Source organism: Eumetopias jubatus, unplaced genomic scaffold, assembly GCF_037043125.1.
Source record: "Eumetopias jubatus isolate StellerSeaLion01/CBP00866 unplaced genomic scaffold, mEumJub1_p1.0 scaffold_4, whole genome shotgun sequence".
NCBI classification, from domain to species: domain Eukaryota; kingdom Metazoa; phylum Chordata; class Mammalia; order Carnivora; family Otariidae; genus Eumetopias; species Eumetopias jubatus.
The window spans coordinates 31,131,444-31,148,515 of NW_028274810.1; the positions used below are offsets into that span (position 1 = coordinate 31,131,444).

The following is a 17,072-nucleotide window of genomic DNA, read 5'->3' on the forward strand; positions in this document are numbered from 1 at the left end:
TCTTCGTCTGAGTCCCCTGCGCCGCCACCGCCGCCCCCACGTGCGCGGTCGTTCCTGGAGCGCAAGCTCCGTTCTTCCTCAACAATTTTTGTAACTCCCCCCCCTTCCTTTCTACCCTTCTCCCCACCCCTACTTTATGAATAAGGAAAACAAAAAGTGTCGAAAGTGCCCACCGATTGCTACCCCCCCACCCATGATCCTTCCTTCCCTTCCCGCCCCACTTGTTTTGTTTTTTTAAAGCCGCGACAACATTGTTTAGTGTTATTTTGTTTTACGATCGATAGCTTCCTTTGCTTGGTCTGGGCGGCTGCTGAGCGGCGAAGTGGCGTGGACCTCATGTAGAAATGACAACAATGGAAGGGGCCAGCGGGTCGAGTTTTGGAATAGACACGATTTTGTCCAGTGCCAGTTCGGGCAGCCCCGGCATGATGAATGGAGATTTCCGCCCGCTCGGCGAGGCCAGGACCGCGGATTTTAGGAGTCAGGCCACTCCGTCCCCCTGTTCGGAGATTGATACCGTAGGAACGGCGCCTTCTTCTCCCATCTCGGTCACCATGGAGCCCCCGGAGCCGCATCTGGTAGCAGAAGGGCCCCAGCATCACCACCACCTCCACCACAGCCAACCGCCGCCGCCGCCGCCGCCCGCCGCGGCCCCCACGCAAAGTTTGCAGCCTTCTCCCCAACAGCAGCCGCCGCCGCCGCCGCCGCAGCAACCACCAGCCCAGCAGCTGGGCTCGGCCGCCTCGGCCCCCAGGACTTCCACCTCTTCTTTTTTAATTAAGGACATCTTGGGCGACAGCAAACCTCTGGCGGCGTGTGCACCCTACAGCACCAGCGTGTCCTCTCCCCACCACACCCCGAAGCAGGAGAGCAACGCAGCACACGAGAGCTTCAGGCCAAAGCTCGAGCAGGAGGACAGCAAAACCAAACTCGACAAGCGGGAAGATTCCCAGAGCGACATCAAATGCCACGGTGAGTCGCGCCGCGTCGGCCGCCCGAGCCATCTAGCTTCTTCTCGTCCTCGGGTTCTCGGTCTCCCCGTCTCCCCTTCAGACTCCCGCGCATCTCGGCTGCGGAGTTATTCCTGGAGTTTCTGGGGCGATCGCACCCCGGTCAAACACTGCAAGCGGGGGTGGGGGGAGGCCTGGGCATGCGACACGAGGACTGGTCCGAAGTTCGGTTTATTGTTACATTGCCACCTCTCAACCTTAACCGCCATCCTGCTCCTTTCTTTGTTTTACTTAATTCCAATTTATTAGGGGTAGGGAGGAGGTGGAGGGGATCTGACCGGAATTCTTTCGTTGATAAAAGGGAAGGACTGGAGATTTTTCTAGCTGAGACCTGGGGGGTGGGAATGAGGGGAGGTGGGAGAGAGAAACGGGCTTAGCTAGCGTGGTGTCTAGGGGTGTGTTCACAATGTGGCGTTTATTCTTTAATGCAAATTATTTCAGTCCCCCACACACTGCATTTTCTAAACATCACAGGAATTACCAGATTTAATGAAGAAAAAATTTCCGAGTTGATTATCAAAGCAACTTTTTTTTTATTAGATGGTGATTAACATAGGGAAGCCCCTATGGTAAAAATTTATAATCAGTTTCTCCGTTTTTAAAATACCCTTCTTACTGCATGGCCCCAACCGAATATTTGCATTTCAGTAAGATTTTGTTTCCCTACAAGTAATTGGGAAATCGCATTTATGAAAGTAAAATCTTGTGGAATTGGATTTATTTATTTTTGTAAAATCAGAAAATAGCAGTTGAAACTGTGCTTCAACTCCCTTTTTCCATTTTCTCCTCAGACAATTTCATAAGGAAGTGTTCTGGTCTTTGCACGATAAAAGAGTTTTAACATACCAGGAGAATTCTTTTTTTTTCCTTTACTAATAAGTTTATTACTGTTATTAGTATTAACCTTTGCCATCTCTGGGAAAGATGTGTGCGGACTATCTGAAAGGTAGGATATTGGCTCCTCATTTTACTATTATAACATTAGCATAATAGTGCCCAAAACAGATGTACAGTCTGGTCTGGCGATTTTTTGTGCACCAACCTCCCCAGTGGGTCAATTAGAGAGATTATTGTTCTTCCTGCAGGGAAGATCAAGGAGCGCAGCAAAAACGGGTACAAACAGAGAGGGATTGACATATCGATTTCCCAGCATTTCAGTAAAAAACCAAAGTTGACAAATAGAATCCGGAAATCTCTGGGCTGTCACCTGGATGGGCTCAGTGATTTTGAGCTCTACTTGGTGTCTGGGTGACATATTCTTTCGGAAGCTTTAAAAGACTTGATGCAAGCAACTGCAGAGAACTTGATTCGACCATTTCCCAAGCGCATCTGAAAAGGGAAAACAAATGCCTATAACTTTTAGTAAACAGAAAAAGCGAAATGAAAAAGGTGACCCTTCCTCAACACAACACAACACAACAACAGAGTAGAAAGATCTTTTGAAAAGTACCAAATCAGAAAAAAATGAAGTCATAGTGAAAACGGTAAAAGAATGGGACGGGATCTCCCCCCACCCTGTGAAGGAAACAATAACAAAAGGACCCTATATTGTAAAATATTTTTTTCTTTTTAACTTCCAAAGATGAGAAGATCAGACCTTTTAGAACCCTTTTAGGAACTCTGCACAAAGTTCCAGACTCTTTGGCCAGAAATTGGTCCTCTTACTCCATATTGGCTAAGGGCCAAGTTTGTGTGTGATGAGGGTGGCGGAGTATAGTCCCCCAAGACCAGCAGCTGGCTTGGGAATGTGGAAGTGTGTGCCAGGAGGACACACCACCCTTTCCATTCCACGCTGTCATACGACTCTGGGTTTCTACCATAGGAACAAAGGAAGAAGGAGACCGGGAGATTACGAGCAGCCGAGAGAGTCCCCCTGTGAGAGCCAAAAAGCCTCGCAAAGCCAGAACAGCTTTCTCTGACCACCAACTCAATCAACTGGAGCGTAGCTTTGAGCGGCAGAAGTATCTGAGTGTGCAGGACCGCATGGACCTGGCAGCCGCGCTCAACCTCACGGACACCCAAGTCAAAACCTGGTACCAGAACCGCAGGTAAGGGATGCTGTGGGGGGGCGGGCAAGGGCATCTGGCCGTCCAGGTCCTGCCCACCGCAGTGCCAGTCTTCTTCCCTCCTGGCCCCGGGAGACTCCAGGGACTCAGAGGTCCCAGAGCGGACCCCTGGGGGCTTTCAGGCTGGAGCAGGGATTAACCACACCCCCAAGGTGAGAGGGACTGATAGGCAGCTGGAGTTTGGAACATTTTGCACTTCTGAGTGTCTTAGCATATGCTACTTTTCCTCTCAAATCCGAGTGGCTGGAATCCCTCCCCCCACTTTGCCCCCAGATCGATCAAGCCACACCTTCTCAAATTGAGACATCTGTGCAGCTGACACTCAGGTCTGTAGAGCTTGCGCCCTGCCCCCTTTGGGCCTGCCCCTGGCTGGTTCCGAATGTCTACAGCTGGCCACGCAACCTGGCTACTGCGATCCAGGAGGAGCTGCCCCACTGGCCTCAGCTTAAATGTCCTTGCCTTGTCTTCTGAGGCAGCCAGCCAGGCATCCAGACTGAGGGTCTGTCCCCTATATTTGTCACCTCAGAGCCTGCCAGGAACCACTGCCTCCACTGAAAGGAAATTCGGAAGGGGGTTGGCAGCACTCGCAGGCCCCTTGAACGGTAGAGTGAACCCAGGCAAGCTGAGGCTGAAGTTGTGCTGCGTTTCCAAGCCTGGCAGTAGACAGCCTTGTCTCGATTTTTTTTCTCCCCCTCCTTTTCTCTCATTTGTCTTCTAATCGTCCATAAGTGCGGTTGGAAATGCCCATCCAGTTGTCATCTTTACCATAATTTTCTGTCTCATTACATACGGTTTCAGCCACCCTAATTCTGTCGGAAAACATTAGTGTCATTTGTAGCCAATTTAAAATGGGCGACATGTTTATTAATTTGGCTGAAGCTGCCGGGTACGGATGGCCCACCAGCCCTGGGTTCCTTCATGGGGCATTTGAGCAAAGACCTGGTCACCTCTTCTTCCTAGCCGGGTACCATGGGGGGAGGGAGGAAACCGAGAAAAGCTGATCACAGGTTTTAATTGTTACTCTCTCTCAGAGGAGAAAATATCTTGAAACGCATTTCCCACCCCCACCCCCTGGCCTGAAATGGCCCTGAGGTGCTGTCACCTTGGGAGAGCCCTCCCTCAAACAAATTCCATTTTGAAACCTCGGTGCCTTTCTTGCCCCAAGCCCCCCACCCACTCTAAAGTCCTGTCAGGCTGAGGAGAGGGATGTGTCTCCACAGCTCTGGGGACTGCGAGGGACAGGGTCCGAGGCCCAGGAGTCTCTGTGTCCTTTTGTTTATGGTTTCTTCTCACTCGGCCTGGAGGAAGGGGGGAGGGGCAGAGAGTGGACACTCTGGGATTGTGGGGGACCACCTGGGGAAAGGAATTAGAGGAGGAGGGAGAAGGCCGCCTATAGATGGAAAGAGTGGTCTCCGTTGGCCTTCAGGAAAGTTTCGGGAAGTAGCCCAGTGATAAGGGGGCTACAGCAGAACAGAGGGTCAGGAAGAGGCAGCAAAGCTTACAGAATTTCACTTAGGAATGTCTCAGACGTTAAGGGTGTAATTTATGAAATTGACTTGAATTTGGGCCCTTCTGTGGGCAAGAGGGCGGGGAGGGGGGCTAGGAGATGTGGTTTTTTCCCGGTTCTCAAAACTCTCGCCGTCCTCCTGTGCCTGGAGAAAGAGAAGCAGGCAGGGGGCGAGAGAAGAAGGGGGCTGGGTGCCTGGACCGTGCCTACAGCTGTGGGGCGGGTGGGGGGGGGCGTGCACGCCCGCTTTTTTCCAGGACCAAGTGGAAGCGGCAGACCGCGGTGGGCCTGGAGCTGCTGGCCGAGGCGGGCAACTACTCGGCCCTGCAGAGGATGTTTCCGTCGCCTTATTTCTACCACCCAAGCCTGCTGGGCAGCATGGACAGCACTACGGCCGCCGCGGCTGCCGCAGCCATGTACAGCAGCATGTACCGGACTCCTCCCGCGCCCCATCCCCAGCTGCAGCGGCCCCTGGTGCCCCGCGTGCTCATCCACGGCCTGGGGCCCGGGGGGCAGCCGGCCCTCAACCCCTTGTCCAACCCCATCCCAGGCACCCCGCACCCCCGGTGAAGAATGAGCCACTGACGGCGCTGCAGTCCTTTCCCGTCCCATCCCCTCCCCGACTGACCGGACAGCTGACCCTCCGCCCCGCTCCCCGCACCAGGCCGCTGGGCCTCTCTCGGGAGCGACCCCGGGGAAGCGGAGCAGTAAGAGAAGAAGCCGCTCAGTGGGAGGGGGTGCCCCCCAAAGAGGAACTAGCCCTCCGCTCTCTATCTCCCCACCCCCAGAAACAGGGCTGGAAAGCTCCCACAGCAGTGTGACTGGCGATATTGCTGACCCCACACAAAGTGCGACCAGTAAGTGAAAGCATCAACAAAAACAAAACCTCAAGCTCTTTTTTAAAAATGACTTTAGGGACAAGCAGGAGGGGGGGGGAGGGGTAAGGAGGGAAGAAAGAAGGGCACGGAGAGGAAGCCGGAGAGGCAGAGAGGATTGTAGATGGACAGACAGCCTCAAATTCTGAGGCACAGGGCGTTGCTGTGGACATTCCGTCTGCCCCAGAGAAAAGAGGAGGGTGACTGAGAACTTTGCACTGATTTCTCATGACCTTTTTTCTTTTGGAAAAGTGGCATGCTCCATAATATGAAAAAAAATGTACATTTGAAAGACTGAGTGATAAGTGATATATCATATTTATTATATGTTGTCCAAAAAAGAGTCACTTATATACGTTAGTAAAACATGATTTTTCTTTTCATGTCTTTTTGATTCAGTAAAATAAATGCTTAGACAAAAATATAGATTTTTTTGTGATTGAAAATTACAAAAATAAAGTTTATCTTTTTTTAACAAGCAATGAAATTCAAGGGAGCTGATTTTACTAAAGCAGAATGTACTATGATGAAATGCCTGACTTGGTTTAGGGGAAAAAAAAAATCCCTCCTGTAATATTAGGAATTTGTAAACTCTGTAAAGACTTTGGGTTGACTCATATAAAAACCGCGCCAGTTTTTGTGCTGGCCTCTTCCGAGCCAAGCCGTTATTTGATGTGTGAATTCCTTTCTTTTTAAGTGGATGATTTCAGAGCAGCCCGCCCGGACAGGGGGGAAACAGTCTCTGCTTGTAGACTGTTGGTGCCGGCTAAGTGGGCTGCCAACTTTCCCTGCTCCTGGCCTGCCTGGAAGCCCCAGCCAAACCGGGGCTGTCTGCCCCTCCTCCTCTGCCTCCTCCTCCTAGGGCTCTTCCTCGGGGCAGTGAGGGTCCCTGGCGCTGGGCAGCGGGCGGGTGGACGCTCCTCTGGCCTCGCAGCTGTTCTGCAGCCCGCAGCCCGGCGCCCACGCGGCAGGCCAGCCTGCCAGCGGGCGGCTGCAGGGAGCGCAATTAGGACGCCCCGGGACTCGGAGAGGCCCGGCTAACAAACCCTCGTTGCGTCTTTGATCCTTGCCTTCTCATTCCACAGCGGGCATCCAGCCCCCAGCGCTGGCCGAACCTCTTGTCCTGGAGAGTTCGTTGTGCTGGGATGCCTTGGAACAGAAATCCAAGTCTGGCCAGGACAGGCGTGCCAACCTTTTTATCAGCATCCTTGCAGGGGTTGGGACCATAAAATGAAAGGCCCTGTCCAGAGGGTGGGGGAGGTCCACTGCCTGCTCTAGGAATGTGTGTGTGTGTGTGTGTGTGTGAGAATGGGTGTGCAAATACTGGGAGCACCTCTACCAGGGCTGCAGGTGCACCCCACCAGATTGGCTCCTCGCTAGGCTCAGCATTCAAGACTATGTAAGGGAACAACTGAACAGGGGTTCAGTTCTAGGGCGGCTTCCACCTTCTCCAGCCCCAGGGTCATCTCCTGAAGAGCCAGAGTCAGATCCCCCATCTGGGTATTCTCATATCTCTAGCCTCACGCCTGCCCAAGTACAGTGTCAAAGGGCTAAAACAAGCAGCTAAAACACTTCCAGACCCATCCTCCAACTTTCTCTGATGTTGAACCTTAGTAGAGTTGAAGACATTTTTTAAAAAGTGGAGTGCTGTGGGAGTGTGTATTGGGGAGGGGTAGGAAGGAAGAAGGGAAGAAAGAGGTGAAATCCAGGAGGAAATTGCCTCAGGCGCCTTGATCAGACCTTGGCTAATTAGGGAGTGGTTTGCAGATTTCTATCCAGCTCATCAATTTGCTTTAAAAGTGGTCTTGGTCTTGTTTGATTCTAACAAAAGGGTCTGGATTGGCCCTTCTCATTTTCTTCAGCCTGAGTCGGGGCAAACTCAGACAGCTGGGTTGGGTTGGAAACTGGGCACCACTGTGTCCAGTGGGGAATGCCCAATGCCTGGGCATTCTAGCAGACTCACCTTGTTCCATCTTAGCTGCTGTTGGGTTTTACAATCAAGTTTAAATAGTTCAAAAATGGTCTGCCTGGGTCTAAAAAGGCACTCTCCAAGGCTGGGAGGGGGGGCGGTGCACTGCAGCTTTTGTCTGCACTTGTCCCAGGGTCAGTCAGCTTTGGGCACAAGAGGGACCTGGGAAGTCACGGGAGTTCACACATCACACATTGCCTGTGAAGAATGATCTCAGGCCCAGTTGGGAAAAATGCATAAACAAACCTACAAACAAGGCCATAGTACCCATCCGCTACCAGCAGCCAGCCAACAGCTCACCAGCCACTCTGCGGAGGAGCCAGCCTGCTGTCCCTTCGCTCTCAAGGCTGAACTTGGACTCCATAGGTGGACAATGCAGGGGGACGCACTGTCTATAGAGGCCAAGGTTTCTTAATTATCCTTATATTCCACTGCTGTTAGCCATTACTCTGGGCCTACCGGAGTCCTCCTAAATTTGCTTTTCTTCAAAGCCATGTTTTCTTCAACTCCCTTAAATTGGGCAGCTAAAAGTGTCGATTCCCCTCTAAATGTGTTTGGTTATTTCCCGTTGTATAGAAGTTGGCAAATTGTCTGTTGGGGTGGGTGTTGCTTCAGGAAGAAAACTGAGTGGCCGAATTTCTTCTTTTCATTCTTTTCTTTCTGCTGCAGTACTGTGAAGGGCACCTTAGCTGGTGCCCTTCTATTCAAACGTCCCCAAACTACTGCTTAAAAGTCAAATGTAAACACATCCTTTTCCTCAAAAGGGGTCCCTCTGTTCTGTGCTTGCCCAACAAAGATGGGGGTTAGCTAAGAGATGAGGAGTGCAACCCTAGGTTTCCTGAAAAGCAAGGAACAAAGATGACAGGCAAAGATCTTTTCTCATGGGAGATGTGGAGTCAGTTGTGGAGGCCCAGAGGACAGCTGTCCCTGGGAGCTGTGCTCTTTTTCTTTTCCCCTAGTTTCACTTGGTGTCTGAAGGGCCCTCCACAGTTAGACTTTATTTGGATTGGTCCTGTGATTAAGTTGGGGACTGGCAAAACAGGGGCTTGGAGTGGCAATCTTTGCTTCTTATAGAAACCCAGGAAAATGAACTTGTTTCAGAGAGGTCTTTAAACATCCATGGTGACCCCTTTAGATTTGCCCACCCCGTGTCAGCTCCGGGACCCCAACTAACCTAACAGAAATCTGTAGTGAGTGGGAAGTGAAAAGTGGACTCCCGGGCCAGCAGCCAGCCAGCCAGTCTAGTCCAAGCCAGCAATTTTCAAGGAGTTGTAAAGTAAGGATTGCAGCTTGTCTCTAGCCTCCAGCAAATATACCTACCACCTTGTATCAGTTTATTTTTGCTCCACCCTTTAAAATGAAAGCCCACACAACAGCAAATTAGCGGATTTCCTGTTGCAAATAAAACCCACTTACCCTCAAACCAAGACTTCCCTCCTCCTCTCTCCCTGCCATCTGACTCCTTGCCTAGGCAGCCCTTCCCCAGGAGTCTGCTGAATCCCACCTCCCCTTTTTAAACGGGTGGCTTGTGAGTAGTTTGTTTTGTTACATACTTTCTAAAAATATTTGGAAAAGCTCTCTCCAGGGCTAAGGAAACTTTAGTTCCTGTTAAGCCACGTGGTTACAAAAATATACTGGAAGAGAGCTACTTAGTTTTCTAAAAAGCCAGGCATGGCTTGAAGTCAACATGCTTGGGAAGAGACTGAATTTTCACTACTGGTGGGGATGGGCAAGGGCAGGTTGGAGACTCCAAGGGGGACTGATGTTTGCCACAGAGCTCTGAATCCTTGGTGAGGGAAGGCTGGTTGTTGCCTTGGCTCTTGGTTAGAGAGGTGTGGGCAGAAGGATGAGTGGGGGCTTTCCCAGGGTTTACCCCAATGGACCCTGGAAAGTGTCTCTAGGCTCCTTGAGTCTCTCACTAGGTCTTTGGTCCCACTTTCTTGGCCAGTTCCCAGCCTGCCTCTCTACTGCTTGATTCTTTCCCTGGAGTTGGGGCGCATGGCTAGGGTCCATTGCCCCTCCCTTCTTACTTCTGGAAGGCTCAACACCCCCAGGGCTGAGTAGGGGTAAGTGTGTAGGGTTGAGGGTGTGTGCTTTCAGAGAAAGGGAGGTGTCACTGGCCTCTTGCACTGGAGAAACAGGTCAGCTGCCTCAGGGCGATGCGATGACCCAGAAGGGACTTTTTTCCTTCCCTCCTTCCGGCTGAATTTTGAAGGTCTTTACCGTTCTGAGTGTTGCTGGGTGGGACTGTCTTGGCCAGCACGGCGTTCTCAGTTTCCTTCTTCTCTACCTCTCCCGGGCTCTTCCCCGGGGCCTCGCTCTCCCGAGTGCTCCCTCCTAGCACCACAGACAGCTCCCGGGGCGCGCGGTGCAGCGTAGCGCTGGGGGCTGCCGGGTTCCCTGCGAAGCCTAGGCGACCGCGAGGGGCGCGCCGGGGAAGGGTCGACGGCGCCCGCCGGGGAGGTCCGCGAGGTGATTACAAAGAGCCCTCCCTGGCAGCGTTTCCTGATTAGCTCTAAGTCCAAACAGGGTCACATTCCAAAGAAGAAAATCTTCAGATCAATAAAGTAATTCAAAAACCCAAAGATCTCGGGGTAAGTAGTGCTCAGTGACAGATCAACTTTAAACCGTCCCTATTTAATAAGTTCTTAGTGGAAGCCGGCTGGGGAGGAGCGGGGCCTCAGGTCTGCGGCTTCGAAGCCCTTGCGCCGCGGCCGCAGCGAGGTCGCCAGTGGAATCGCTCTAAATGGCACTTTTTACTTCCTCTGCTCGCGCTGCCGGGACTGCTTCGCGAACCGCCGCCTGGGTCGATGGAAGCCCAGGAGAAGCGCTCCCAAGGCGGGTGGAGCGGGTCCTCCTCCCCGCAGTCCTGGGAGTCTCCCGGCTTCCGCCACTATCCGGTCCAGGACAGCGAGCGGGTCGCCTCCGCGGGAGCTCCACCGAAAGAAGAGGACATTCCGGCGCGCGAGATTGAACTTGATTTACGATAAAAGGGCTTTGTCACTTTGTGGAGCTGATGGATTCCCGCCCCCACCCGCCCCTATCTCTGGCCGCCAGACTTGATTCTTTAGTGCAGAGGCTCTAGATGTGGCGGTCCTCTCTCCTGCTGACGATTCGCGCACACACCGCAGCCCGCAGTTTGAGCGGAGGCTCCCGGGGCCCGCGGCAGCGCTCGGCCTCCAAGCCGGGTGTCCCACGGTGCGCGCCCCAGCGGAGACTCTGCGCTCCTCTGCCCCAGGACAGCCCCGCGGCCACAAGTCCCCGCGCCCGGTTACCGACCGTGTTTCAGGGAGTAATGCGTGCATTAGGACAGGGACCCTATAGAGCAGGGACAGGAGTCCAGATGCTTTTCACGATCAGTGCTAGGGTTGGGCCCACAGAGCAGGGCCCCTCTCTCGCATCTCAGTGCGCTCGGGAGAGAATATAAAGGCTTCTCCTTTTCCGGTGACGATAAGAAATCTTTGCCCAGGTGGGTGCCCATATCTGCATTCCGCTCCATTTCCACCTCCCCTCAAAAGGCCTCGTGGCTGCAAATGACTGCCTTCTTCAGATTTTCCCCTCAGTTCTCGAAGCCAGCTCCTCTTTGTTGATTCCCTGCCCCTTCTCCATTACAGTTGGAGGGGTGGAAATGCAAAGTGGAGTTTAGGAGCGGATAGAGACTTGCAGTGGCATGGATTCCCTACATTTTGTAGGTTCTGTCACCACTGGGGAGCCCCCAAATCGTCTGGGGGCTGGAGGAAGAAGTGTTCCCGTGCATCTTTACCTGAAATGGGAGGGAAAGTTTTCTATAGAGCAATATGTATTTATAATGCAGCCTCAGGAGAGACGAATTAGGCATCGGTGGTAACTTTGTTTCCCTACTCCTATGCTACAAAATCAGAGTGCTCATCGTGAAAAACTAGTCTACCTTCTGTCGACCTAAAAAAAAAAAAAAGGCAAGCTCAAAATTGTCAAAAAGATTAGTTTGTTTGGGAGTAGCAGAGGAATTGCAATTTGGGACATGCTAACCGTAGTAACCTACAGGCAAGTGTATTGAGGGTTTGGGGCAGGCCATATTTATGGGCAGAGAATGTGAAGAGGGGAGAACTCAGTTAGCATCTGTTAAAATAAAAAACAAACGGAGACCAGCTTTGAAAATTCCCTGAGCAGACAAAACCGGTCCAACCATACAAATAAAGCTCAACTCAGCTTATTTTGTAAGATCAACTGGACCTGGGTCATTTCTTGTTCATGTCTCTGGAAACCATAAGCAAAAATTTTCCAAGGTTGATAGGAAGTAACTCCTGACCAACACCCTATCAACTTAAGAAAATTCCAACATTATCAGTTTTCTATAAATGAAGAAATTATGGGAAATCAGTCTCTCTGTCCCTAAATTTTGTTTTCCTGAGTGCACATATGGGAGATTTCTACATTTTATATTGTCTGGTTCCATTTTAGATTGAAATTCTTTTACATTTTCCCCTTTTGATCAAGATCTTCCATAGAAAGCACCATTGATCAATTATGTCATTCGGGTATTGTTTGTTAATTTCTGTCAAAAGTATAGTTCTTTATAGGTGGATTGTATTGTTATGGCCTATGAAGGTGAGAAGGACCATCCTCAGGAATCTTTTCCCATAAAGCTGAGGAAGGCCATCCTCAGGGGCCTTGTCTTAGGGAGGAAGGAAATGATATGGAATTTCTTTGGGCTCATTTGAACAAGAGGATTGAAAATTGAAAAATCTCAGTTATGTCCTTCTAAGGTGGACCATTTAGTTTCCATGGTCAGTTGAGTTTCAGGAAAAGTCTTTGAAAGGAAAATAATTTTATTTCGTACATACAATTGGGAAGAAGGCATTTGGTTACTAATGCAAACCAGCAGAAATTTAATTAAAAAAATCAGACTGGGGACCGAAAGCCCAATGATAGCTATTGATTGAAATACACCTCTGGGGGTGCCTGGGTGGCTCAGTCGGTTAAGCGTCTGCCTTTCAGGCTCAGGTTGTGATCTCAGGTTCCTAGGATCCAGCCACACTGGGCTCCCTGCTCAGTGGGGAGTCTGCTTCTTCCTCTTCCCCTGCCCCTCCCCAAGCTTGTGCGCTCAAGCGCACACTCTCTCTCAATAAATAAATGAATAAAAAAATCTTAAAAAGAAAACAAGGAATATACCTCTCAACCAGTTTCCCCAATTGTCTATATTAAATAGATTGAAAATGTCCCAAATTCTGGGAGGTTGGCCAACTTCTGCTAGCAGCTTGATATTGTCTTTTGTTATTTTTAGTTCTTGTGTTATTTTCCATGATTTACTGACATAAAAATAACATTCTTCTTCAAGTAAGGTGCAGGTTCCCCCCTGCGGAGCAGTGAGGAGGTTTAGGGCTCTGTGGTTTTGTAGGATTACTTCGGCAAGGCTATCTGTTTGTGTTTGTTGATATTCAAAAGCTTGAACAGAATCATTGGAAATGGTAGACATGACTATAGAAGGATTGTGAATTGCTTTTTCAAGGTTTGCTATTCCAATCTAAGGGAAAAAAGCTCTGGCAAAAGCATGCCCCAAACCCTTTCTGTCTGCCATAGGGTTATAGCTAGGCAGCCACCCAAAATTATAATGCTCCCAGTTCCAACATGTCTTTTTAAATTGTTGAGAAAGATCCCAGAGTAGGTATATAAGCAGTAGAAGGAAGAGTTTTTCTAATTTTGGCATTAGGGGTGAGGGAATAATCCTACAACCTCCCTCCCAATTAAGGTCAAGTGTAGAATATATGTTTCTTCCACATAAAAAGAAACACCCAATGTCTACTAAGAGTAAGGCATAGTTTGGCCCTTTTGCCCAGATTCTTATTCCTTGAATGAGAGAGGGAATTTCATGATCAGAAATATAATCATTTATACAGAGCACATGATAATCTAGTTTATTAGCATGATGGAAATTGTTATGTGGGCATCTTAAATATCTATAGAAGTGGAAGAAAGTATATTTGAAATAACAGGTGAACTGATCTAATATAAGTAAGGTTTTGGTGGAGGCCTGGAAAAAATCTAGGGAAAATAAGTTAAGTTTCCACCATTCATCAGATTTTTGGTCAATTCCCAATGAAGTACCATTGAGTGAGAACACAGTGACTTCCCATTTTCTGGTATTATTATGGTTTTCATTGCCCCACCACAGAGATATTTTAATGGAAGAGATGATATAGTCTTCTGGATTCCAAATAGGAAGTGAATTCATGTTCCTTTGGATCATATAAAATACTATAGTCACAAATATTTAATATCCTAGAATTTTGCCATTTCTGTCACTGTTTTTGAAACATAAAGAAAAAACTGGGCTAAGAGTCCAGACCTGAGTGAGAGATAATACTTTATGGGTGGGGGGCACCCAAGGGAAAGCCATAGTATTTGGTACCAGTCTTCTAGGAGGAAAGTCAAGTGTTGCCCCAAAGCTACCGAAGGAAAATCCTACATCTCTACTGGATAGGTTTTGTCATCCTTCTAAAGATCGTGGCCAGGCCACCAATTCAGATTCATTATGAGTAATATTTGCTTTGGCACAAATCCAAGAATCAGTAATTTTAGCAGAATCAGAGAGTTTTTGTAATGTGGGGATAAAAGGATGTGTTAAACCTCAAGTAAAGGACAGTAGAAAAACTAAAGATAGAACAGTTGAAGGCCTGAAGGACCTGATTTAACGAAACACAGAATAATTAAAAAAGAACAGGAAAGTTTATAGGCCTGGTCCAGATATTTTGGGTAAGCTGTCTACTCCAAGTGCCATCTGCTTTAGTTCCTAGAACTTTTCAGTTTCGGGTCACCAGTTCATTCAGATTTGGGGGCTTTCTTTACATGTTATACATGAATCCCAGGCAACTATTCCTTGAAGTTTGGCTACACAGGGATTAGTTAATAACACATGGTAGGGACATTTTCAGCAAGGTTGAAGAGTCTTTTTGGAGATGTCTCTTCCAGCAGACAAAATTTCCAGGCTAAAGGTGTGATGTTTGATATCTTCATCTCCAGGGAGTGCACTGTTGAAAGATTGTCCTACCAGAGTGTGATTATTCTCTATGGACTTGATCGGGTCTTTGCAAGATTAACATATACCCCCCTCCTTTGTTAGTTGGGGCTAAGTGCATTGACCATCCTGTAATTATTTTATTTTATTTTAGATTTATTTATTTTGAGAGAGAGAGAGAGAGAGAGAGAGAGAGAGAGAGAGAACATGGGGGGAGGCAGGGCAGGAGCAGAGGGAGAGGGAGAGAGAGAATCTCAACCAGGCTCTGGTTCACAGAGTTCGACTTGGGGCTCAATCCCATGACCCCGAGATCATGACCTGAGCCAAAATCAAGAGCTAGATGCTCAACCAGCTAAGCCACCCAGGCGCCCCCTGTAATTATTTTAAAAGGTGAAAATTTATGCATCCAAAAGGAAGTAGATCTAAGATTTAGAAGGACCAATGAAATGCTTTTGCCAAGGTATTTGGATGGTTTCCACTAATTTAGCTGAGTCAATAATTCCATTTGTATGTTAGAACAGTCCTGAGGATTGAGGATGATAAACACAATGAAAGTATTGCAGAACTGGCCAGACAGCCCAGACTTGTCAAAGTATTTGACCATAAAATGGATTTCCTAATCACTATGAAGACCAAGACCAAGGGGGAATAATCTTTTCCAACAGCATTTTAGGTACAGAAGAGTTACCTGTCTACATGGGAAATCTTCAGTCCAGTATGAAAACATACAAACCATTACTGGAACTGGAACATACTTATATCCACGAGACAGGGGCAATTGTATGATATCCATTTGCCAAACCTCAAATGTCATTGGGTAAACTATTTGGGGGCAATATAGATGAGTTTCCTTCAGTTAAATTTAGGACAGATGGAACAAGCAAGATAAGCACTTGTTTGTGCCTTGCAGATGCTTTCCACCAATGTTGATTCATGAACATTATCATTTTATCAGTTGACCAGTGATTTAATTCATGTATGGTAGTTATTAATGGACATTTTAGATTTTCTGGCAGGACCAGTAGTCAGAACCAGAGTTTCTTTTCTTGATGACACCAACTGCCTTTAGATCTCCAATTTTGTTTTTCTTTTTTAGGGGCCAATTTTTATATATCTTTGGTTAATTCTCTTAGGTCATCACCAGGGGAAGTAGTTTTCTGGACCATGATAGAGGTTTGGTCTTTGGATCCCGTAAGAGCAGCATTTTTTTGCAACAACATCATCAGTGGTTTCCTTTGGCTTCCAGAGAGTCAGACTTAGAATGCCCAAGGACTTTAATAATAGCCAGAACTGCTGGCAGGCGTATAGCTTCTAATAAATCTTGGACACAAGGACCATTTTTAATTTTGTCTCTGCCGGAAGTAAGGAAACTTTGTTGTTTCCATAACATTCCAAAACCATGGGCTACTCTAAAAGTATATTGACTCCTATTATAGATGTTTGTGGTTTTACCTGTAGCTAGAATACATGCTTGAGTAAGAGCATGTAATTCAGCTTGTTGGGCTGAAGCTGCCAAAGATAAGGGTGCAGCCTCAATGACCTCAAAAGGAGTTGATATCACACATCCAGCACACCACTTACCATTTTCATTTATCAAGTAAGAGCTCAGTAAACCATAAGAAATCAGCATTTGCCAAGGAGGTTTCATGTAAGTTATCATGAAGGGTTAAGAGGTAATCTGTCAAAGTCAAACAGTCACGGGGATTTCACCCGTGGAGTAAGGAAGAAGAGGAGCAGGGTTGAGATTGATAGGACAAACAGGAATGATGGGAGCAGAGGTTAGCAAGAGAATTTCCTAAGAAGAGGCTTGCTGAGAGGTGTTGGGTGTGGTGTGAGCTCAAGAGAGCTTCAGTGGCACGAGGTATAAGGACGTCAAGGAAGATCCTAATAACGATTTCTTCAGTGGCCTTGCCCAGAAATGCAGCAGAAGTGACAGCCCTAAGGCATGGAGAGGGGGAACCATGGGATCCAATTGTAGGCTAGAGGTTGGCTAGAACATAGAGGTTGGTGTGGTAGCCTTCTCGTATTTGGGTAAGTACTCTGAGGGCATTTCCCTCCTTTTCAGATACAAAAAGGGAAAAGGGTAGCTGATAGTTTCACTGTCCAAGGACAGGTGGATTTCTTAAGATTTCCCTCAAGGTTTTAAAAGCCAATTCTTCTTTGTTTTCCTAGGTAATGGGGTCGGGTTTAGTGGTTTTTAAAAGGACACACAGGGGCTGGGTCATTAAGGAGAAGTTTGAAATCCGATTGCAAAAATAACCAGCTAGCTCAAGCAAACTCTGTAACTGACATTTGGTTTTAGGTTTTGGGAAGCTCAAGATGCCATGAAGCCTACCAAAACCATGTAACCTGGTTTTGAGATTAAATGTCCTAAATATCGGACTTGAGTTTGAACAAATTGCAACTTTTTCTTTGAGACCTCGTATCCTTTAGTGGTAAGAGTTTTTTTGTTTTGTTTTGTTTTTTAAAGATTTTATTTATTTATTTGGAAGAGACAGAGATAGCGAGAGCAGGAACACAAGCAGGGGGAGTGGGAGAGGGAGAAACAGGCTTCCTGCGGGGCAGGGAGCCCGATGTGGGACTGGATCCCAGGACCCTGAGATCATGACCTGAGCCGGAAGGCAGATGCTTAACGACTGAGCCACCCAGGC

General features: G+C 48.3%; 1 protein-coding gene across 1 annotated transcript; it reads left to right on the top strand.

The window, feature by feature from the left end:
- The first annotated feature begins 344 nt into the window (after positions 1-344).
- BARHL2 (BarH like homeobox 2) lies at positions 345-5,153 on the top strand. The gene is made up of 3 exons (XM_028087610.2): positions 345-972; positions 2,833-3,058; positions 4,841-5,153. Exons 1-3 carry the CDS (start codon positions 345-347, stop codon positions 5,151-5,153), a joined length of 1,167 nt encoding a protein of 388 aa, XP_027943411.2.
- The last annotated feature ends 11,919 nt before the right edge of the window (positions 5,154-17,072 follow it).

Coding starts and splice junctions, on each gene's coding strand:
- BARHL2 (XM_028087610.2), top strand. CDS start 345: ATGACAACAATGGAAGGGGCCAGCGGGTCGAGTTTTGGAATAGACACG. Junction 973..2,832: donor GAGCGACATCAAATGCCACG/GTGAGTCGCGCC, acceptor TTTCTACCATAG/GAACAAAGGAAGAAGGAGAC. Junction 3,059..4,840: donor ACCTGGTACCAGAACCGCAG/GTAAGGGATGCT, acceptor GCTTTTTTCCAG/GACCAAGTGGAAGCGGCAGA.